General features: G+C 60.1%; 1 protein-coding gene across 3 annotated transcripts; it reads left to right on the plus strand.

Moving 5' to 3' along the window:
- Window positions 1-869: 869 nt before the first annotated feature.
- On the plus strand, window positions 870-22638 carry ATP1A3 (ATPase Na+/K+ transporting subunit alpha 3). Of its 3 annotated transcripts, none has more exons than XM_084905261.1 (23): window positions 870-1023; window positions 4937-5026; window positions 5133-5192; window positions 5300-5503; window positions 6747-6860; window positions 6964-7098; window positions 7812-7929; window positions 8049-8317; window positions 10639-10837; window positions 10930-11039; window positions 11123-11257; window positions 14373-14565; window positions 14866-15041; window positions 15132-15268; window positions 15489-15639; window positions 15717-15885; window positions 19034-19188; window positions 19268-19391; window positions 20097-20242; window positions 20748-20878; window positions 21398-21499; window positions 21844-21935; window positions 22237-22638. In XM_084905261.1, exons 1-23 carry the CDS (start codon window positions 1018-1020, stop codon window positions 22263-22265), a joined length of 3045 nt encoding a protein of 1014 aa, XP_084761387.1. In that variant the 5' UTR covers window positions 870-1017; the 3' UTR covers window positions 22266-22638. The 3 variants fall into 3 exon arrangements, with proteins under 3 accessions (XP_084761387.1, XP_084761386.1, XP_084761388.1); XM_084905260.1 differs by having other exon boundaries at window positions 882-1023; window positions 4898-5026; XM_084905262.1 differs by lacking the exons at window positions 870-1023; window positions 4937-5026; window positions 5133-5192; ... (11 more) ...; window positions 15489-15639; window positions 15717-15885 and adding an exon at window positions 15900-15923.
- The last annotated feature ends 596 nt before the right edge of the window (window positions 22639-23234 follow it).

Here is a 23234-nt window from a genome sequence, read left to right on the forward strand (position 1 = left end):
CTGTGGGTGGCATGGTTTTGGGTGTCTATGTGAGATGGAACGAGGCCAGATTTGGTGTAATGTTCTGGGGGTGGGGGGGTTAAGCTACATGGCACTTTATGGCTGTGGTTGTGGTGTGATGGGTGTGTGAGGTATGTGCTGTGTGCATTTCACTTCTGCGTGTTGATGAGACTTGGAGATTTGTGATGGGGCAGTGCCGTGTGTGTGAGTGAGGGTACTGTGATAGTCAAGCTGAGGTGGGCTGTGATGGAGCAGTGCCTGTGTGTGTCCCCAGGATCGGGGTTCTGGTTGTGATGTGTCTCCTGTGGACCGGGCAGTTGTGTCTTACTGGATGGCTCTGCCAAGGTGTGGGATATGAGGAATACACACTCTGAGGGGTCTCAGGTCTCCTCCCGCCTCTGTAGCACCCCCTCCTCATTGCGGGGTCTCCCTTACCACTTGTGCCCTCTGCAACGCCCCCTCCTGAGCAGAACCCCACGCCATCTGCAGCCGCCCCCTCTCCCTGCGGACAGAGGTGCCCCGGGCCCCCAGCCTTGCTGCGGAGGCTTGCCGGGCTTTCCCCGCACCAGGTGTCCACCTCCCACAGCACAGCCCTCCCCCTCGCGGCACACCCCACAAAGAGGGGAATTCCGGGGCTCTCCCTCCCACAGTGCCCCCTCCTCGGAGGCGCCCCCACATTGTGAGGGTCTCTAGGTTTTCTCCTTGCAGGGGATCTCCGGGATCCCCCCTCCCGCAACCTTCTCCCCTGGGGGAGCTGGGGGCGGGAGGACAGCTGCAGTACCGGGGGCGGGGCCGCGGGCCGCTCGTCAGGGCGGCGGCGCCCCTGATTGGCCGGCGCCGGTCCCCCCCGCGGGCGCGGGCATATGAGCCGGCGGAGGCGGCGGCGCCGCAGACCCGGTGCGGTAGGGCGCACGGCCGGCGGACGCGGACGGCCCGAGCCCGCGCCTGAGCCCACCCCGAGGCCCCTTCCCCGCCCTCCTCCCCGCCTGCGGGCCCGCGACCCCCGGAGCCGCCAAGATGGGGGTAGGTGCTCGGGGGGCAGCGGGGCGATGCGTGTGTGCAGCCTGAGGGCCCGGTGACATTGGTGCCCGCGGGCCCCGGGGCGCGCCGACCCGGCCCGCGCTTCCTGCGTCCCCGAGGGGGAGGGTGTGGGGGGGGTGCTTGCCTCCTGGGTCGGGGTCTGTGTCTGTGTGTGCGGGTCCCCGGGGCGCGGACCGGCCTCCCATCCCTACCCTCCCCGGTGCTGTGCATGCCCGCTCTGGGTGCGTGTGCTTGTGCCGCGTGTGGGCTCCTGGCTCCCGCAGGCCCCGGAGCACCGTCCGTCTGCGATTGTGCACCCCGTGTGCCCGTGTCTGCATCCGTGTCTGGGTGTGTCTGCCAGCTGGTGTCTGTGTCTGGGGGCGTCGGAGCCCCTCTGCTTCCCTGGCCGGGTATGGGGTGGGGGTTGGGGACCACATGACCTCTCTTTCTCCTTCCTGGCCTGCGGGGGGAGGGGGTCTCTGCAGTGCGGTGCGCTGCGGCCTGGGACTGCGCTGGTGCCCAGCCCTTGTCTGGGGGAGCACACACTGGGCTGGGAGGAGCGGGAGAGCCCTGGCTGGAGACTGAGTGCCTGGCTGGAGGCAAACGTTTGCAAATGTGGGGTGGGGGGGAGGGAGGGGGGTATCCATCCCGCATGCCTGCCTATGCCCTTGCCTCAGTGTCCGTGTGTCCTTGTCTGTCTGCGAGTCTCTCCCACAGATGCCGCCTCCTTTCCTGGCTGACCACCTGACCCCCAGCAGCCCTGGATTCCTCCCTGAGTGTCTGGGGCGCAGTGGGGGAGGGGTGGGGGAGGGGGGAAGGGAGAGGCAGGAGAGCTGGGCTGGGTGGGATGCAGAGGGAGGGAGGGTCTGGGTGGGAGAGGCTAAGGGAAAGGGAATGTGAGGGATGGGGAGGAAGATGGCGGATGAACGCTCATGGGCCCAGGGATGCAGGTGGGGGATGGGGCTTCAGATCTGTGGATTGAGGTGGGTGAGGGGGGACGGGGAGAAGAGATGGGTGGGGAGAGGAGCAGGGAGAGGAAGGCGGGTGGGGGTCAGTGATGCTTCCAGGTAAGTGGGATGCGGGGAGGGGAAGCCCTGGCAGATGGAAGGACTGAGGCTAAAGGCCGCAGAGAAGGAACTGTGGGGGGTGGGGGGTGGGGCAGAAGGGGGAGCTGGAGGGGTGGGGGGAACTTAGGGAAAGAAGTGGGGACAAGAAGAGTGAGGTGCTTTAGACACGGAAGCAGAGACAGAGAGACAGAGACATGGAAAGATGGAGAAAAATGCAGAGACAAAGAGATACTCCAGAAGAGACAGGGAGAAAGAGACAAAGGAAGAGACACGGGCAGAGAGACAGTAAGACACAGAGAGACTCGGAGAGGAATGGAGGCTGAGAGAGGTGACCCAAGGACACACATGTGCTATCCAGACACAACCTGAGTTGGCCCGGGCGATGGGAAGAGGAGGAGGGCAGCAGGGGAGGTGGAGGGAGAGATGCCCAAAGGTGATGCCCCAGACACCCTGAGGGGGAGGGATGGGCTGGCCAAGGTACCTAGACTGTGAGCGGAGGGCGTCAGGAGGTGGACAGCACAGAAAATGGCAAAGAGCTGCAGAGCAGACTGCAGCGAGGCAGGCATGCCCCCACCCCTGAAGGTGCTCCTGCCCTGCAGTGCACCCTCTGGGCTCCTGCTTCCACTGGGAAAGTCTCAGCTCCCCCTCCAGCAGATGGAAGCCCGTCCCCAAGGGAGTCTGCTTATAGCAAGGGCAAGCAAGAGCCAAGGTCGCCCAGCCCCCTCTTCTCTCAGACCCAGGGGTCCAGGCCCCAGCCCCTCCTCCCTCAGACCCAGGGATCCAGGCCCCAGCCCTCCTCCCTCAGACCCAGGGGTCCAGGTCCCCAGCCTCTCCTCCCTCAGACCCAGGGGTCCAGGCCCCCCGCCCCCCTTCCTCAGACCCAGGGGTCCAGGCCCCAGACCCCCTTCCTCAGACTCAGGGGTCCAGGCCCCAGACCCCCTTCCTCAGACCCAGGGGTCCAGGCCCCAGCCCTCCTCCCTCAGACCCAGGTGTCCAGGCCCCCAGCCCCTCCTCCCTCAGATCCAGGTGTCCAGGCCCCCAGCCTTCCTCCCTCACACCCAGGATCCAGGCCCCCAGCCCTCCTCCCTCACACCCAGGGTCCAGGCCCCACTCCTAGGCCTCACAGGGACTCAAGCATCAGCTCCCAGCCTCCCCTAAGGCTTCAGCGTGCATAGCTGGCTTTCTTCCTGTCTCTAGCCAGGCCCCATCTCTCCTCTCCTGCCTCCCCTCATATCTCTACCCTGACCCCAGGAACTTCTGTTTCCACATCCCCCTCCACGGATCTACTTCTCTGCAGAGGCTGAGACCCCTCTGGGGACAGGGGGGATGAGTGTCCTTACTGTCCCCAAGCCTCTGTGCGTCCTGTCAGGCGCAGTGCTGCTGCAGGGCTGGCCCGAGGCCAACCCTCCCTCCCACCCCTGTTCTGTCCTAGAAGCTCTGGGCTGCAGCCCCTCCCAGTAGCCCCCCAAGCTCAGCCTCAGGTCTGGGGGCAGACAGCAGGCAGCTCAGCCCTCTGCAAGGTCACGAGGAGATTATCGCTGAGCCTCGCTGAGCTTGGGATCCTGGCCTGGCAATGGGCCCATGGGATCTGTCAGCAGCCCTCCACCAGCCCCGGCCTCTCCCCACCCTCCCAGGACACTGCCTTTCCCATCTGCCCAGGCTGCCAGCCTGGATCCCCCTCACCGCATCCAGTCCAGCCAGGCCTGGGGCTTCTGTCTCTTGCCCTTGTGCACTCCATATCCCAGCCAGCGCCTACTCTGTCCTCCAGAGACCTGACTGTGTCCACCCCCTGTCCAGCCTGTCCACAGGAGAGAGGCTGGGACCCACAGCTTGTCAATCAAAGCCCTCAGGCTGGCTGGCTCCCAAGGTCTGCTGGGTCCTCTGAGAGACAGAGACTGAAACATCCATGGGGTTGGGAGTGAGGCCCAGGGTCAGAGACAGGAGGAGAAGACAGAGAGAGCAACATACCTGAAAGCTGGACCAGAGAGACAGGGATGCCAAGACAGGTGCAGAGACAGGCAGACGCAGAGAGAAAGATTGCAGAGTGAGACAGTGAGAGACAGTTTGGGAGAAACACACCGAGCATCGCAGAGAGGAGGCGGACTGAGAGATGGAGACAGAGAGAGGCAGAGATAAGGATGCAGAAAGATGCGGACAGGAAATATACCTAGAGAGGCTGGGGGCCTGGACTCCTGGGCCTGGAGAAGGAACCCAGAGGGACAGGCTCAGCTGGACTCTGCAGAAGGAGATGGTTCAAGAGATGGAGATAGACATTGTGTGAGAGACAGAGACATAAAGAGCTGGAGAGCAGAGGGAAACAAAAAAGTCATAGAGAGACACATGCAGAGAGACTCAGAGACAGACAGACAGAGAGACAGACAGCGCTGAGTGATGAGGGCGAGAGATCGGGGATAGACAGCCGCAGAGATGCAGTGATAGAAGGAGGCAGAGGGAGACAAAACAGAACAAGACAGAGAGGCATACACAGAGACCCAGGCAAATCAAGAGAGACAGACAGACAGACACTTGGAAGGCTGGGCAGGCCTGGGGAAGGGGAGAAAAACAGAGGAGACACACAGAAGTAAAGACACACAGAGACAGAAGGGAGGGACCGCAGACACGGGCGCAGACGCAGAGAGGAGCACAGACCGCCCGATGGAGACCCTCAGGGACAGACCCCCAGCAGCGCGTGGGGCCAGAGACACCCGGGGCCAGAGGGAAACCCACCCAGAGACTGGGACCGAGAGACACGGGGCGGGGGGAGAGCGGCTGGGAGGGCCAGTGCCCCCGCAACCCCTTCTCGCCCGCAGTCTGGTGGCTCTGACAGCTATCGTGTCGCCACCTCGCAGGACAAGAAAGATGACAAGAGCTCGCCCAAGAAGAGCAAGGCCGCCAAGGAGCGCCGCGACATGGACGACCTCAAGAAGGAGGTGGCCATGGTAAGCCCCGCCCCGGCGCCCCCGCCCCCACCGGGTCCCAGGCAGGCCCCCCACGCCTGACCCTGGGCCTCCACACTCACCGGCCCCCCTCACACCCTCTCCTCAGACCGAGCACAAGATGTCCGTGGAGGAGGTCTGCCGGAAGTACAACACGGACTGCGTGCAGGTGCGCGAGCCGGGTGTGGGCCGGCCGGGCGGGTCCGGGGTGCTCGTGGCGTGCTGGGGTGCCAGGGCTGCTTGGGGAAGGTCCTGTGTGAGTCCTGTGCCCCCCAGGGTCTGACCCACAGCAAAGCCCAGGAGATCCTGGCCCGGGACGGGCCCAACGCGCTCACGCCGCCACCCACCACCCCCGAGTGGGTCAAGTTCTGCCGCCAGCTCTTCGGGGGCTTCTCCATCCTGCTGTGGATCGGGGCCATCCTCTGCTTCCTGGCCTACGGCATCCAGGCGGGCACCGAGGACGACCCCTCCGGGGACAACGTGAGTGCCCCCACCCCGCACTGCTCTCCGTCCCTGAAGCCTTTCCAACGCCCACTCCCTCCATGTCCTCCTCTGCCCTTCACAATCCTCCACGACAGACCTGGAGAAGGTACAGGGAAACTGAGGCTCAGACAGCCCAGTCGCTGACCCCAGGTCACACAGCAGGACTTGTGCGCCGGCTCCATCCCAAGACTGTGATCTCAGTGGCCTAGAGGCAGGCACCCCAGGTGGCCGGGGCCTGAAAGAGCCCAAAGAGAGAGGGTGCTCATGTAGAGACCCAGGCAAACCCAACTACGGGCTGTCAGGGCCCAGCTACCAACACAGGGACACGTGGGGATACGTGACATGCCCATGAACACAGACCCACACACTGATTACATGTGGATTCTTGCCTGCTCACACATGCACACATACACATGTGCAGAGTCAATGCAGTCACACTTGGGTACCGTCACACAGCCACCTCGTTCAGGCACACCGGCGTAGACAGGCTGATGGAAAGACAGACACAGGAGCTCGAACACACGGAGTGGCAAGCAGACAGACATGAGGATCAAGCACAAACACACACAGAAATAAAACCCAAACAGGAAGGGAGACAAACAGAGACAAAGATTCACACACAGAGACTCAAACACAAACAGTCCCAAAAATTTAAAGCCAGACATGCAGACAGTCAGACATACACACTGACCTAAACAGACACATGGACAGACAATAGCACCCCCTCTCCCCCAGATTCTCTAATACAGACAGATAGATGTACAAAACAGAGAGATGGACAGACCCAGACACCCAAACACACTCATGCTCAGAAAGAGGGACTTGTCCTAACCGGTTTGGCTCAGTGGAAAGAGTGTTGGCCTGCAGACTGAAAGGTCCCGGGTTCGATTCCGATCAAGGGCATGTACCTTGGTTTCAGGCACATCCCCAGTAGGGGGTGTGCTAGAGGCAGCTGATCAATGTTTCTCTCTCATCGATGTTTCTCTCTATCCCTCTCCCTCTCTGTAAAAAAAATCTATAAAATATATTTTTTTTAAAAAAAGAGGGACTCACACATGATAGGCAGGCAGACAGACTCACAGACAAGAGAGACTCAGACACACAGACCTTCACATGGACACAGCCCCGGGTCAGACACTCAATGACAAACCCCCATGACCCTCAGCTCCCTTCCGGGATTCCACACACTCGGGGCGGGGGGGGGGGGGGGCTCAGCAGCTGACCCCGCGTCTCCCCGCAGCTGTACCTGGGCATCGTGCTGGCGGCCGTGGTCATCATCACCGGCTGCTTCTCCTACTACCAGGAGGCCAAGAGCTCCAAGATCATGGAGTCCTTCAAGAACATGGTCCCCCAGGTGCGGGCCGGGAGAGGCCGAAGGGGGCGGGGACGGGGGGCGCTGTGCCCAGAGGCCGCAGGGGGAGAGAGTTCGGGAGGTGACTCCTGTCCATCCACCCCAGCAAGCCCTCGTGATCCGGGAAGGTGAGAAGATGCAGGTGAATGCTGAGGAGGTGGTGGTCGGGGACCTGGTGGAGATCAAGGGTGGAGACCGAGTCCCAGCAGACCTGCGGATCATCTCAGCCCACGGCTGCAAGGTGGGCCCGGGCCTGGGCCCCGCTCTGCCCTTCCTGGAGTGGCCAGAGTCCATGCCCCAGCCCCTCCTCCCCAGACCCAGGAGTCCATGCCCCAGCCCCTCCTCCCTCAGATCAGTAGTCCAGGCCCCAGCCCCCATGGGTCCAGGTCCTCAGACCTCCTCCCTCAGACCCAGGGTCCAGGCCCCCAGTCCCTCCTCCCTCAGACCCAGGAGTCCTTGCCCCCAGTCCTCCTCCCTCACACCCAGGAGTCCATGCCCCAGCCCCTCCTCCCTCAGATCAGTAGTCCAGGCCCCAGCCCCCATGGGTCCTTGCCCCCAGTCCTCCTCCCTCAGACCCAGGGTCCAGGCCCCCAGTCCCTCCTCCCTCAGACCCAGGGTCCAGGCCCCCAGTCCCTCCTCCCTCACACCCAGGAGTCCAGACCCTAGCCCCTCCTCCCTCAGATCAGTAGTCCAGGCCCCAGCCCCCATGGGTCCAGGTCCTCAGACCTCCTCCCTCAGACCCAGGGTCCAGGCCCCCAGCCCTCCTCCCTCAGACCCAGGGGTCCAGGCCCCCAGTCCCTCCTCCCTCAGACCCAAGAGTCCAGGCCCCCAGTCCCTCCTCCCTCAGACCCAGGGGTCCAGGCCCCTCCTCCTCCTCCCCTCAGTCTCCTGTGGACAAATAGCCCCTGAACCAGGCCCCGGGCTAAGCCCTCTCCACTCCGCACCCACCCCCAGGTGGACAACTCCTCCCTGACCGGCGAATCAGAACCCCAGACCCGCTCTCCCGACTGCACCCACGACAACCCCTTGGAGACTCGGAACATCACCTTCTTCTCCACCAACTGTGTGGAAGGTGTGCTGGGGGCGGTGGGGGAACCAGGCTGGGGCAGGCTGGTCCAGACGGGCTCGGGTCCCTCTGAACCTCACGGAGCCCCTCCCCACCCCTCAGCCTAACCCCCTCTGGCCCCACAGGCACGGCTCGGGGCGTGGTGGTGGCCACCGGGGACCGCACTGTCATGGGCCGCATCGCCACCCTGGCTTCCGGGCTGGAGGTGGGCAAGACGCCCATCGCCATCGAGATCGAGCACTTCATCCAGCTCATCACTGGCGTGGCCGTCTTCCTGGGCGTCTCCTTCTTCGTCCTCTCCCTCATCCTGGGCTACACCTGGCTGGAGGCCGTCATCTTCCTCATCGGCATCATCGTGGCCAATGTCCCAGAGGGCCTGCTGGCCACCGTCACTGTAAGGCCTGGACTTAACCGTGGGCTCGGGGGAGGGCGGGCTGGGGATCCAGGCTCCTGAGTCTGCAGGAGGAGGACCCCATACTACTGGGTCTGAAGGAGGAGGACCCCATACTGCTGGGTCTGCGGGAGGAGGACCCCATACTGCTGGGTCTGAAGGAGGAGGGCCCCATACTGCTGGGTCTGAGGGAGGAGGGCCTCATATTACTGGGTCTGAAGGAGGAGGGCCCCATACTGCTGGGTCTGAGGGAGGAGGGCCTCATATTACTGGGTCTGAAGGAGGAGGGCCCCATACTGCTGGGTCTGAAGGAGGAGGGCCCCATACTGCTGGGTCTGAGGGAGGAGGGCCTCATATTACTGGGTCTGAAGGAGGAGGGCCCCATACTGCTGGGTCTGAAGGAGGAGGGCCCCATACTGCTGTGTCTGAGGGAGGAGGGCCTCATATTACTGGGTCTGAAGGAGGAGGGCCCCATACTGCTGGGTCTGAGGGAGGAGGGCCTCATATTACTGGATCTGAAGGAGGAGGGCCCCATACTACTGGGTCTGAGGGAGGAAGGCCTCATAGTGCTGGGTCTGCGGGAGGAGGACCCCATACTGCTGGGTCTGAGGGAGGAGGACCCCATACTACTGGGTCTGAAGGAGGAGGGCCCCATACTACTGGGTCTGAGGGAGGAGGGCTCTGAAGACCCAAACCCCTGACTCCTGGCGGGGAGGGAGATTCAGACCCCAGGTCTGAGGGAGGAGGGGCTGGAGTGTGGATAAGGGCAATTTGAGTATTTCGGGCTGTGCCTCCTAGATCTTGAATGAGGAGGGTCCTAGGACCAGATTAACAAAACAAACAAAACAACAAACAAACAAAAATCTTGAGAAACACTACAAGGCATAAAGGACTAACAGTTCTACCTTTTTGAAGTTAACGCACAAATTTAAGAAGTACATCATAGTGATAGTGGTAGAAATCTTAAAAAGACATTAAAGCCCTAGCTGGTTTGGCTCAGTGGATAGAGCGTCGGCCTACAGACGGAAAGGTCCCGGGTTTGATTCCAATCAAGGGCACATGCCCGGGTTTCAGGCTCCATCCCCAGTAGGGGGCGTGCAGGAGGCAGCCAATCAATGATCCTCTCTCTCATCATTGATGATTCTGTTTCTCTCCCTCTCTTCTCCTTCTCTGAAATCAATAAAAAACATATTAAAAAATAAAAAAGACATGAAAGTAGTTTAAAAATAAGGTAACAGTCCCCTTTCCTCTGCCCAGCCGCCAGCCCCGTACGGAAGTCCGCTCTCGGCCCCTCCCGCAGGTGTGGGCGCGATGCAGGTGTTAGGAGTTTTCACGCCGGACACGGGACGGTCCCAGGAAGACTAGTCTGCCCCCCGATCCTCTCAGTTAATGTGTTAGCAGGCAGAGTTTCCCCTTTACCATATTTGAAGCCACTCGTGGTCAGAGGCTTTTCATAGACATCTAATGTACCCACCCAGGGCTGCACATGAGAATGCACAGCCTGAGCGTCTGGGCAAATGAAACATCACGTCAGCTGCACCAGCTCAGGTTCCCCAGAATCCCCTGGAGACCTCACCCAGCCCCTGCGCCCATCCCAGGGTAACCCCTACACAGCACTGCTGGAGCATAGCTTTCCTGCTTCAGATCAATTGGAATAATTCAGTGTCAATTCTTGGTTCTTGTTCTTTTTATATTTTATATTTTTGCCGAATATCCTGGTGTGTGTGTGTGTGTGTTTTTAATTTTCTTCTTTTTTTTATTTTTTTTTTTGTTTTTTTTCCTTGTGTTTTTTAAAATATATTTTTATTGATTTCAGAGAGGGAGAGAGAGAGAGACATTAATGGGAGAGGATCATGGGTCAGCTGCCTCCTACATACCCCCTACTGGGGATCAAGCCTGCAACCTGGGCATATGCCCTTGACCAGAATCGAATCCAGGGCCCTTCAGTCTGCAGGCTGACACTCCATCCACTGAGCATAAAGGCTAAGGCTGAGCATGATAGTTTTTAACTATCCATCCAGTTGGCTGCAACAGTAGCTTGCTCTTTTTCATTGCTGTATAGTATTCCATCTTTATTCCACAATTTATTTGTCCCGTCTGCTGCTAGTGGGCATTTGCATTGTTTTCATTTGGAAACTATTGTAAGTGCTGCTGCTGAGACATGTCTTCTGAGACCCCTTTTTCTGTGGGTTTGTGGCTTGGGGTGGAATTGCTGGGTGATGCCTTCCTCTCCGGGCAAGGCCGCTGGGTGGCTGGCACTCCTGTTGTTGGCCCCTCCCGCGTCCACCTCCACCTGCACCTTGCCTGTCCCTGTGCGCCCGCAGGTGTGTCTGACCCTGACCGCCAAGCGCATGGCGCGCAAGAACTGCCTTGTGAAGAACCTGGAGGCGGTGGAGACCCTGGGCTCCACGTCCACCATCTGCTCAGACAAGACGGGGACCCTCACCCAGAACCGCATGACCGTTGCCCACATGTGGTTCGACAACCAGATCCACGAGGCCGACACCACCGAGGACCAGTCAGGTGAGGGCGGGTCCCAGGCGGGCGGGGGGGGGGGGGGGGGGCGGGCCCCTGATGTCCCCTGCGGCGGTGGCAGTGACACTTGCCTCCTCCAGGGACCTCGTTCGACAAGAGCTCACACACCTGGGTGGCCCTGTCCCACATCGCCGGGCTCTGCAACAGGGCCGTGTTCAAGGGCGGCCAGGACAACATCCCTGTGCTCAAGGTGGGTCCGCTGCCCGCCCGGCCTTGGCCTTGCCCTGCCCACCCCGCCCCGGCAGCTCTGCCCTGACAGCCCTCTCTCCGCAGAGGGACGTGGCCGGCGATGCCTCCGAGTCCGCCCTGCTCAAGTGCATCGAGCTGTCCTCCGGCTCCGTGAAGCTGATGCGGGAACGGAACAAGAAAGTGGCCGAGATCCCCTTCAACTCCACCAACAAGTACCAGGTACCGGCCCCCCGGGCCTCCCTTTCTTCCTCCCTGACGCCTTCGAGCGCGGCCCTGCTGCCCTCCCACTTTGTAAGGTGACCAGACGTCCCGATTTTTAACCATTTGTCCCGCGTCCCTCGGCGTTTTTTTTAAAAAGTCCTGATTTTTTTTTAAATCGGGACTTTTTTAAAAAACGGCCGAGGGACGCGGGACAAATGGTTAAAAATTGGTACTGTTGCCGAAACCGGTTTGGCTCAGTGGATAGAGCATCGGCCTGCGGCCTGAAAGGTCCCAGGTTCGATTCAGGTCAAGGGCATGTACCTTGGTTGTGGGCACATCCCCAGTGGGGGGTGTGCAAGAGGCAGCTGATCGATGATTCTCTCTCATCGATGTTTCTAACTCTCTATTTCTCTCTCTTCCTCTCTGTAAAAAAAATCAATAAAATATATTTTAAATAAATAAATAAAAATAAAAAAATAAAAATCGGGACTGTCCCGCAAAAAGTGGGAGGTCTGGTCACCTTACACTTTGGGCGGGTCACCAGTCTCCGTGGAGCCTTGGTTTCCCCGTCTGTACAATGGGAAGGACAGTATCTGCCTGGCGGGGAGAGGGACAGAGCCGGGTGAGAGCGAGGTCTCTGCCGGAGCAGGGAGCGGAGGAGGGAAGATCTTCCCACAGCAGAGCGTGGGAACCAGCCGGGGGTCACTTCCATTCATTCACTTTTTTTTTTTTTTTTTGTGAGGAGTCACCGCGTGTCACACACTTGTTTTCCGTCCTGGGGGGGTACATACCGCCGTGAGTTGCCCTGGTGGAGCTTGCTCTCTGGTGCTAGAGAACAGACAGTGACAAAGGCGCAAGGAAGTGGGGAATATTCCTGCCGGTCATCGTGCTGAGGGTGGGAGCCGGGGAAGTGTCCCAGGCGGTGGGCACAGCACATGCAAGGGCCCTGAGGCAGGAGCGTGTTGAGGTGTTTCAGTGAGAGCCCAGTAGCCAGTGTGGCAGAGCAGTAAGCCCGGGAGGGAGTGTGGGGGAGCTGAGGGCAGTGGGTGCTGGGCCAGGTCCTGTCTGGCCTCTGGGCCTGGAGAGGATTTAGGTGTGACTCTGCTGGGGACATGAGCCACGGGAGGTCCTGACAGGGGAGAGATGGGGCCTAGCTTAGTTCTTTAATTTTTGTTTGTTTGTTAATCCTCACTGAAGGATATTGTTTTCCTTTTTCCCGTTGATTTTTATTTTTATTTTTTTAGAGAAAAAACTTTTTTTTTAAAATATATTTTTATTGATTTTTTACAGAGAGGAAGGGAGAGGGATAGAAAGTCAGAAACATCGATGAGAGAGAAACATCGATCAGCCGCCTCTTGCACACCCACTACCGGGGATGTGCCCTTGACATGCCCTTGACGGGAATCGAAACCGGGACCCTCGAGTCCGCAGGCCGATGCTCTATCCACTGAGCCAAGCCAGTTTCAGCTTTTTTTTTTTTTTTTTTTTTAAGATATACTTTATTGCCGAAACTGGTTTGGCTCAATGGATAGAGCGTCAGTCTGCAGACTGAAAGGTCCCAGGTTTGATTCCAGTCAAGGGCATGTACCTTGGTTGCGGGCACATCCCCAGTAGGGGGTGTGCAGGAGGCAGCTGGTCCATGTTTCTCTGTCATTGATGTTTCTAGCTCTCTATCCCTCTTCCTTCCTCTCTGTAAAAAATCAATAAATATATTTTTATAAAAAGATATATTTTATTGATTTTTTACAGAGAGGAAGGGAGAGGGATAGAGAGTTAGAAACATCAATCAGATGCCTCCTGCACATCCACTACTGGGGATGTGCCCTCAACCAAGGTACATGCCCTTGACTGGAATCGAACCTGGGACCCTTCAGTTCGCAAGCCGACGCTCTATCCACTGAGCCAAAACGGTTAGGGCTCCCGTTGATTTTTAAAGAGAACAGAAGAGAGAAAAGGGAAGAAAGAGAGAGAGAAACATTGATGTGAGATAGCCACATCAATTGGTTGCCTCTCACACAAGCCCCAACCGAGGCAGGAATAGAACCTGCAACCCTGGTACCTGCCCTTGACCGGAAATCAAACCCTCGACCTTTTGGTGCACAGTCCGATGCTTGAACCACCGAGCCATGTCAGCCGGGCTTGACTCACATTCTTAAACAGCTTTAGAGAGAGAACATTCACAGGCCACAGCTCACCCACTTAAAGTGTGTAACTCAATACAGTTAGCATTTCCACGGGTGTGTGCTGTCATCTACACAGTCAATTCCAGTACATTTTATCACCTCAGGACACCCCACTTTCCTCAGAAGGAGGTTGTTGCCCTCAACCTCCACCCTCTCCCCTAATCTACTTCCTGTCTCTGGATTTGCCTGTTCTGGACTTTTCACATAAATGGGATCCTACAATACACGGCCTCACTCAGCATAACGTTTCCAAGCTTTGTCCATGCTGGAGCATGGGCCAGAGGTCCATTCCGTGGACAGGCCACATTGGCTTGTTCCTCCGGCTACTGTGAATAACGCTGTGCGAACATTCACGGTGCACGTCTCTGGAGGGGAGCAGTTTGCAAGTCTCTTGGGGGTACACCTAGCGGTGGCTGGGCCACGTGGGAACTCTACATTTTGGGGAGCTGCCAGACTTTCCCAAAGTGGCTGCACCACTTCCCATGAACTCACAGGGTTGAAGGACTTGTCCGCGGTAGGAGCCATGCTCTGGGGCCGGGACGGCTGTGGGGTTCAGGGTGGAGGCTGCTGCGATGCTCCACGGGAGAGGTGGGGTGGCCTGGAGGTCAGAATCTGGGTGTTTCACAGGCGAGCCGGCCAGAGGTGGGATAAGGAGGAGTCGGGGCGGCCGAGGGCAGGGAGAGGCACGCGTCCTGTGGACAGGAGCGTCTCTGTGAGGAACTCGGGGGCAGAGACACCTGCGGTGCAGACAGAAGCTGGCGGGGAGAGCGGAGCTCAGCAAGGGCGTGAGGAACAGACGATCTCCGCTGGCGGCTTCGCTAGCGCCTCTGGGGGAGCCGCCGCTCCTGGCGCCCCGGCTCTGGTGGGGCCGGGGTCCTCTCCCTGCCCGTGTGGGCAGCTCCAGGTCCCTGTGAGGCTCGGGCACACACCCCCCCCTCCTTTGTCCCCAGCTCTCCATCCACGAGACCGAGGACCCCAACGACAACCGGTACCTGCTGGTGATGAAGGGCGCGCCCGAGCGCATCCTGGACCGCTGCGCCACCATCCTGCTGCAGGGCAAGGAGCAGCCCCTGGACGAGGAGATGAAGGAAGCCTTCCAGAACGCCTACCTGGAGCTCGGGGGCCTGGGCGAGCGCGTGCTGGGTGCGCGCCGCGGGCGGGGCTGAGGGGCTGAGGGACTGAGGGGGGCGGTCTTCTCCAGGTGAGGCCAGGGGTGACACTGCCCCAGCTGGCTAGAACAGGGCCTCCCAGAATGCACCAGGAATGAATGAATGGATGAATGGATGAGTGAGTGAGTGAGAGGGGATGGCGGCTTAGGAAATGACTGTTGTCAGACTGTCTGGCCCACGGGGGGATGACTGCTGGGACGGGGGGCCAGGAGCTGAGGGGCCGAGGCCGGAGGCCCGGGGTGGAGCCTCACACCGGCACCGCCCCTGCCACCAGGCTTCTGCCATTACTACCTGCCCGAGGAGCAGTTCCCCAAGGGCTTTGCCTTCGACTGCGACGACGTGAACTTCACCACGGACAACCTCTGCTTCGTGGGCCTCATGTCCATGATCGACCCGCCCCGGGCGGCCGTCCCGGACGCGGTGGGCAAGTGCCGCAGCGCAGGCATCAAGGTGTGGTCGGGGGCCTGGGGGGAGGGGGAGCGGGGCCGGCTCCCCCGGGGCCGCTGCGGAGGCTGGACCACCCCCAAACGATGCCCACAGGTCATCATGGTCACAGGCGACCACCCCATCACGGCTAAGGCCATCGCCAAGGGTGTGGGCATCATCTCCGAGGGCAACGAGACGGTGGAGGACATCGCCGCCCGGCTCAACATCCCCGTCAGCCAGGTCAACCCCCGGTGAGCACGTCCGCCCTCCCGCCGGGCCCCCTCCGTGGCCTCGGCGCCCGGCCCTGCTCCTCCTCCACGTGAGGACCCGCAGGCCGGGGCAGTCTCACCTCCCAGCTCCACACACCCGGAGCCTCAGCCTCAGCCCCTGGTCCTCTGCCCCTCCTGCCCAAGGCCCGGCTCCCTGCCCGGCGGCCGCTCCCCCACGCCCTGACCTCCCGGCTCTCCGCAGGGACGCCAAGGCCTGTGTGATCCACGGCACCGACCTCAAGGACTTCACCTCGGAGCAGATCGACGAGATCCTGCAGAACCACACCGAGATCGTCTTCGCCCGCACGTCCCCCCAGCAGAAGCTCATCATCGTGGAGGGCTGCCAGCGGCAGGTGGGCTGCGCCCGGCTCCTGGGGGAGGGCAGGCCAGACGGGGGGCAGAGGGCGGCCCCTCACCCTCTCTCCTGCAGGGCGCCATCGTGGCCGTGACCGGGGACGGCGTGAACGACTCGCCGGCGCTGAAGAAGGCGGACATCGGGGTGGCCATGGGCATCGCGGGCTCGGACGTGTCCAAGCAGGCGGCCGACATGATCCTGCTGGACGACAACTTCGCCTCCATCGTCACGGGCGTGGAGGAGGGTGAGTGGTCGCCTCCATCGTCACGGGCGTGGAGGAGGGTGAGTGGCCGGCGGCCCTGGACACGGTCCCTGCCTGAGGCGGGGGGCGGGGGCGGGGCCGAGGCCGGTGCTGCCGTGGGGGCATGGCCAGGAGACCCCGGGACCCACGGTGTCCGAGGAGCCCGACCTGGTCCTCTCAGTCCTCCTCCCCCGGGGTGGGGCTTCCTGGGGGCAGGACCCAGAGGACGCCCTTGGGGCCGGCGTGGCCCAGCGCAGGCCCGGGCTGTGAGAAGACTCAGAGCATTTTCAAACCCTCATAAGTGCAACCCCCGGAGCAGAGGGTCCCGCAGGAGGCCCTCCCCGAGCCGGGGTCAGGGTCCAGGCAGCCCTCCCAGGACCTCGTGGGCACTTTGACGGCGGGGGTGCCAGGACGGGAGCTGCGGGCAGAGGAAGCTGAGTGTGTGAGACGGGCCCTGCGAGCCCAGGCCACACAGCCCGGGCCCCCCCTGCCGATGGGTCCTGATACAGCCTCCGATGGGCTTGTTCTCATTTTTAAGAAATGACTTTTACTGATTTTTAAAAGGAGAGGAAGGGAGAGAGAGGGGCAGGGCGAAACATCAGTGTGAGGGCTACATCGAGTGGCTGCCTCCTGCACACCCCCTCCCGGGGTCCAGCCGGCAAACCAGCAGCCTTTCGGGGCTGAAGGAGGCTTGGCCAGCAGCCGCACAGGCCTGGCGGGGCTTGTCCGCGTTTAGTTTTATTCTGCTCCTCAGAGCAGCTCGTGGTGATTGTGGAACACGCAGAGGAGCGTGAGGAAGGCAGCCGGAGTTTCCAGAAGCCCCACCCCCCCAGGAGCAGTCTCCCAGCTCCTCCCTCCCCGCCTGGAAGGCCCCGCCCCCGTGTAAAAAATCACGTGCCTGAGAGAACTCAAACAGGAAAGCTGAGCCTAAAGTGACCAACTAAACGCCCTCTCCCTTGTCTCCGGCCTCCCAGAGGACACCGTGGCTAACCGTGAGCATCTGTGCGTGTGCAAGGCACACACGCGTGGACACGTGTGCTCACGCCTGCCAGACATTTACTAGGATCCTACCTGACGCATCACGCAGGGTGCTGGAGATGCCGCTGTGAGCACAGCAGACACGGTCCCTCTGTGGGAGGACAGCTTTAAGGCCACAAACAAACAAATGCCTAACTGCGAATTGCGATCAATGCTGAGAGGAAGTAGGGTGCAATGACAGATACTATGGGGTTCCTTCCTCCTCAGAGAGGGTGGACAAGGCCTCTCTGGAGTGACAGAAACCGAGTTTAGCTTCCAGGAGGGGGAGTCCCTGGTATCTGCACAGCAGAGCAATGGGCATAGTGGACCCGCTGCCACCGTTAGCCACCTTGGACAGTTAGGACTCATGCAGATCTTGTTTCGTTTCCCCTCCCCACTGCACCCTCTGGATCCTGTTCAAGCACATTTTAGTAATTGTTTCATCCGTAAATGTCTTAGGATGAGATACCACTAGTTTGTGGAGAGCAGTGCACGCATTAGAGGGGAAGGGAATAGCAGGTGTGGACACCTAATCGTCTTCTTTTTACATGAAGGTGATCAAACCATCCATACCTGCCTGCAGCCTGCTTTCCTGTCCCTTCCTCCTCCTCCTCCTCTTCCTCTTCCTCCTTTTCCTCCTGCTCCTCCTCTTCCTTCTCCCTCCCTCCTCCCCCTTATCCTCCTCATCCTCTCCTCATCCTCCTCCTCCTCCTCCTCCTCCTCCTTCTTCTTCTTTTTTTTTGTTTTTTTTTTGTTTTTTTGTGTGTGTTTTTTTGTTTGTTTGTTAATCCTCACCCAAGGATATTTTTCCATTGATTTTTAGGGAGACTGGATGAGATAGGGGAACACAGAAACATCGATGTGAGAGAAGCACATTGAGTCCTTGACCGGAATTGAATCTGGGACCCTTTGGTCCACAGGCCGAGGCTCTATCCACTGAGCCAAACCAGCAAGGGCTCCTGTTCCTTCCTCACAACATACCTTGTTGCTCTTGTCTCCCAGCACATGAGAGATGGCGGAGTGAGGGGTTCGCTGGAGTTATATTTAGTTTCTTTGTACTTTCTACACACTGTACTGATTGAATTTTTTAAAAAGATAATTTTAGCCGAAACCAGTTTGGCCCAGTGGATAGAGCATCGGCCTGCTGCCTGAAAGGTCCCAGGTTTAATTCTGGTCAAGGGCATGTACCTTGGTTGCGGGCACATCCCCAGTAGAGGGTGTGCAAGAGGCAGCTGACTGATGTTATGTAATTGATTTCAGAGAGGAAGGGAGAGGGAGAGAGAGAGATAAAAAAAATATCAATGATGAGAGGGAATCATTGATCGGCTGCCTCTTGCACACCTCACACTGGGGATCAAGCCCGCATGTGACTTTGACTGGAATCGAGCCTGGGACCCTTCGGTCCGGGAGGCCGATGCTCTGTCCACAGAGCCAACCAGCCAGGGCTGTTGGATTATGACATGTACAGTAAGGTGGGCAGCTCAGTGACTTTCACCATGTACACATCCGTGCAACCACCAGCCCCCTGCGTTTCACCAGGTCCCCTCCAGTCTTGATCCCGGCTCCCGGAAATAACCGCTAGCTTGACTTCTGGCACTAGAAGGCACTTTCGGATCTCATCTAAATGGAATCATGCAACGTGAAAGCGTTGTGTGTGGCTTTTTTCACTCAGTGGAACCTCTGTGAGCTCTACCCATGGAGCTGGGTGTGGCACAGCTTGGCCCTTTTCCTGCCGAGTGGCAGTCCACTGTACGGATTTGTTCATCCACGCCCCCGTCGACCGACGCGGGGGTCGGCTCTGGTTTTTGCCGTTGTGACTAACGCTGTGATGGGCATTCGCACTTGCTTTTTGGTGGACATGAGCGCCGATTCCCCTCGGGTATACACCAGAAGCAGGTTTCCTGGGTCCATGGGGAAGGGAGATGTGACTTTAATAGAGAATGCCAAACAGCCTTCCAGAGCGGTAGCATTTCAAGATCGGTTTGGCCAGGGGTGACGTGGTTGGGCGTTGGTGTGGACCGCGGGCGGGTGAGGAGATGGGTTAGAGAGGACCCGTGAATTGGGCGGGGAAGGGGCGGAGGGAACAGGGTGCGAGGGCGTGAGCACCTGAGGTCTGGACCCATCCCCGCCGCAGGCCGCCTGATCTTTGACAACCTGAAGAAGTCCATCGCCTACACGCTGACCAGCAACATCCCCGAGATCACGCCCTTCCTGCTGTTCATCATGGCCAACATCCCGCTGCCTCTGGGCACCATCACCATCCTCTGCATCGACCTGGGCACGGACATGGTGAGCCCGCAGCCACACCCGGGGCCGGGGGGCAGCCGGGGTCCCTCCCTCCCCGGCTCACCCGGCCCCTCCCGCCCAGGTGCCTGCCATCTCGTTGGCATACGAGGCCGCGGAGAGCGACATCATGAAGAGGCAGCCCCGTAACCCGCGCACGGACAAGCTGGTGAATGAGCGGCTCATCAGCATGGCCTACGGGCAGATCGGTGAGGACCCGGGGACCCTGCCTCCACCTCGGCTGTCGGCCCGGGACCCAGAGCCGTGCCTGGCCCACTGAGGGCACCCAGGAACCTGGTGCCGGCTGAGTGGAGCACAAGTAGGACTTGGAGCTGCGGGTCTGGAAGAGGCGGCTCACGGAGGGGTGGTCACCGCGGTGGGGGACAGGCCTGGAGGGGGGCGCACTGGGGGGCACATGGGACACTGAGTAGCAGAACGGGATTGGCCCAGGCTGCCCCACCTCCGACCTCTGTGATGAGAAGGATGAGACCAGCCTGTGAGCTCTCCGAGGGCAGGAGGGAATGTCTTTGGATTTCTCTCTGCCTCCTCCTTGACCTGCTGCTGGACGGGGTGTGTTCTGAGGCGCTGAGCTCCCGTCACCGGGATGTCCCAGGAAGCAGAGGCCTCCTCGGGGTGATCAGAAGCCGGGGAGGGCATGCCTGCACGTGGTTAAGACTCAAGCCCAGGGGTCCTCGGGAATGTCCTGTGTCAGATGGCCTCGCAAGGTGGGAGGGGGCCTCTGTCCCCGATGACCCATCTCAGGCCTCAGAGAGCCCAGCCCCAGATGAGGTTTAGCAAGAGGACTGAGGGGGCCCACCCTCCGCCAGGCGGGGTCTCAGAGGCCCCAAGGTGCCGTGGGCCGGCTGTCCGCCCCACCTGAGCCCCTCCTCACCTCCCCTCTCCCCTCCTCGCAGGCATGATCCAGGCTCTCGGAGGCTTCTTCTCCTACTTTGTGATCCTGGCGGAAAACGGCTTCTTGCCTGGCAACCTGGTGGGCATCCGGTTGAACTGGGATGACCGCACCGTCAACGACCTCGAGGACAGTTACGGGCAGCAGTGGGTGAGTGGGGCTGGCCCCACGGCATGGCCCGGGCTCCCAGCCAGCGCCTCCTGACCCTGTCGTGCTCCCCACGATGGCCCTTCTGCCCCCCGGTCCAGATCAAGACCTTGGCTGGACATGCAGGGTAGGGCCTCCGGCGCTCTAGGCCAGCCTGCCAGGGCCTGGTGTCTACGGGCCACGCACTCTGCCCTGCCAGGCGAGACACCTTCGCTGCTTTCTTCCCGACGCTGTCTGTCCCTTCAGAGGTCACTGGTGTCTGTTCCCTCAGGAGTCCCTGGTCCCCAACTGAAGACAGAGGTCCCCATTAACCTCTTCCCAGTACCTCCCTGCCGTCCCACGGGGTATGAGCCTAAGAGGGGAGACATTTCTGAGGCCCCAGGGGACCTCATCGGGGAACCCCATCAGAGGACCCCATGGGGGAGTCCCTGCTTTGCCCGGGTGCAGACAGGGAGCCGGGGGCCGGGCCGCAGCCACACTGACTGCCGTCCTGCCCGCCGTCTCGCAGACGTATGAGCAGAGGAAAGTGGTGGAGTTCACGTGCCACACCGCCTTCTTTGTGAGCATCGTGGTCGTGCAGTGGGCCGACCTGATCATCTGCAAGACCCGCCGGAACTCGGTCTTCCAGCAGGGCATGAAGTGAGCGCCCGCCGGCCGCCTCCCCGCCCTCCGCTTCTCTGTCTCTTGCCTCTCGGCTGGTTTTGTCTCTGGTGACTCATCTGTCTTGCTGTCTTGGATTTTTCTCTCTTCTCTCTCTGTCTCTGTCTCTGTCTCTGTCTCTGTCTCTGTCTCTCTCTCTCTCTCTCTCTGTCTCTCTCCATCTCTGGTGTGTGTGTGGTGGTGGGGGGGGGGGGTCCCTGGGTCCCTCTCCAGATCTGCTTTACCTTTTCACGCACCTGCCTGCCTGCGTGTCTTCTCGGTTTCTGCCTTCTTGTCTTTATCTTCCATGGTGGCCACCTGCCTGGCCCCCCTCTGCCTCCCCATCTCCCTGTGTCTGTGCCTGCCTCTCTGTCCCTGTGTCTGTGCCGGCCTCCCCATCTCCCTGTGTCTGCGCCTGTCTCTCTGTTCCTGTGTCTGTGCCGGCCTCTCTGTCTGCCCTGGGTGCGCCTGTCTGTGGGTGGGTTAGGCTGCTGGGTCCAGCCCTGCCTGTGCCCACAGGAACAAGATTCTGATCTTCGGCTTGTTTGAGGAGACGGCCCTCGCCGCCTTCCTGTCCTACTGCCCCGGCATGGACGTAGCCCTTCGCATGTACCCTCTCAAGTGAGTGCCCACACCGCTCCCAGGGCCACCCGCCGCCCAGGACCCTGCGGACTCTCCCGAGGGGTCACCTCACAGGCCCCGCTCTTGGTGTCTCCGGAACCCCCTTCCCTGGTCCCCACTGCCCCACTGTTCTGAGGCCACCACGCCACCCCCTCCACAGTGGGTGTCCTCACTGTGGGTGCTCAGAAGAGCCCGGCCCACGGCCATGGCCAAGGCACCCCTTCCTGTGGGCGGGAGGGACCGAGGGAGAGCCCCCCTCAGGTGGCCCCTCCCGTCCTCTGGGACACTGCCCACTGCCCCATCTTGGCCCCACACTGACGCCTCCTGTTGCCCCGTCTCCGCAGGCCCAGCTGGTGGTTCTGTGCCTTCCCGTACAGCTTCCTCATCTTCGTCTATGACGAAATTCGCAAACTCATCCTGCGCAGGAACCCCGGGGGTGAGGAGCTACGGAGGCATGAGGGCGGGGCAGAGGGGTGGCCGGGGGACCAGGCCGGCGCCGCGGGGGCGGGGCACCCCGGCAGCTGGCCTGGAGCTAACCTCGCTCTGTCTCCCCACCTCCCTTCCATGTCCACGTCTCTCCCTCCCCTGTCCAACCCATTCCTCCCCCTGCCTCTCCGGGCCTCCTCTCTGTCCGTCCACGTGTGCCCTCTCCTGGTTCTTTCCTGTGTGTGTCTCTCTCTGTCTTGGTGCTTCTTCCCATGCCCGTCTCTCTCCATGTCTGTTTCTCTCCTCTCCAGGTTGGGTGGAGAAGGAAACCTACTACTGACCTCAACCCACCACCTCACCCATCTCCTCCCTGCCCCCGAAGCCCAGGAGAGCCCCCTCCAGTCCCCCCAATTTTGTATTCTCTGGGGAGGGGCCCTCTCTCCCCTTGGTCCCCACCTTGGCCCCACCCCCTCAAAGTATCTCTGGCCCCCTTCCTCGGTCCCCACCCCCTGCTGGCTTCTCCCCCCCCCCCAATCCCTCCCACCCCCACCCCCACCCGCCTCTTCTCTGTGTCTCTGTTCCTCTCCCTCTCCTCCCTCTGCTTCCCAGCCCCGACCCTGGGCTCTTTTTTACTCCCCTCAGCGCCCCCCACCCTGGCTGATGCCATCTCTGGTTCTGGACAATTATCAAATATATCAGTGGGGAGAGAGAAACGTGTGTGTTGTGCTGCTTTCTGGACTGGAGTGGGGGGTGGAGGTGCTGGCACATGTGGCTGGGGCATTCACACAACACCAGGAATATGGACTGGCACCAGCTTGGGAATCGCAGAATCTCAGGGTTCGAGTGGAAGCAAGCAGCTTGAATTCCACCAGCAACAGATGACAGGCGATGGGAGGATGGGGTCCGAACCAGGGGAGAGGAAGCGGGTCACACCTGGATCCTCTCTCATTGGAAGAGGGCCTCAGGGAGGCGATGACAGTGATGACCGTGATGACGTGATGCTGGCGACTCACTGAGCATCTACTCTGTGCTCTTCCCTCTTCGCACTCTCTTTATATATATATATACACGTTTAATCCTCATGGGTATGAGGCGCAGAGAGGGAAAATGACTTGCTCAAGGTCACACAGCTGAGAGGAGCCAAATCTGGGATTTGTAGAGGCTATCCAAGCTCTAAGTCACTGTGTTATTTTTTTTTAATTTTTTCTCTCCTTTTAAATTAATTTGAGAGAGAGAAAGAGAGAATGAAAAAAAAATCGATGTGAGAGAAGCATCAATGGGCTGCTTTCTGTAAGTGCCCCAACCAGAG

This window comes from Pipistrellus hanaki (genome assembly GCF_964339955.1).
Source record: "Pipistrellus hanaki genome assembly, chromosome: 15".
Lineage (NCBI taxonomy): Eukaryota > Metazoa > Chordata > Mammalia > Chiroptera > Vespertilionidae > Pipistrellus > Pipistrellus hanaki.

What these genes read in the sequence shown, in the direction of transcription:
- ATP1A3 (XM_084905260.1), top strand. An exon ending in ACGACCCCTCCGGGGACAAC is followed by an intron (nt 5,504 to 6,746) that starts GTGAGTGCCCCC and finishes GTCTCCCCGCAG; the next exon opens with CTGTACCTGGGCATCGTGCT. An exon ending in CTCCACCAACTGTGTGGAAG is followed by an intron (nt 7,930 to 8,048) that starts GTGTGCTGGGGG and finishes CTGGCCCCACAG; the next exon opens with GCACGGCTCGGGGCGTGGTG.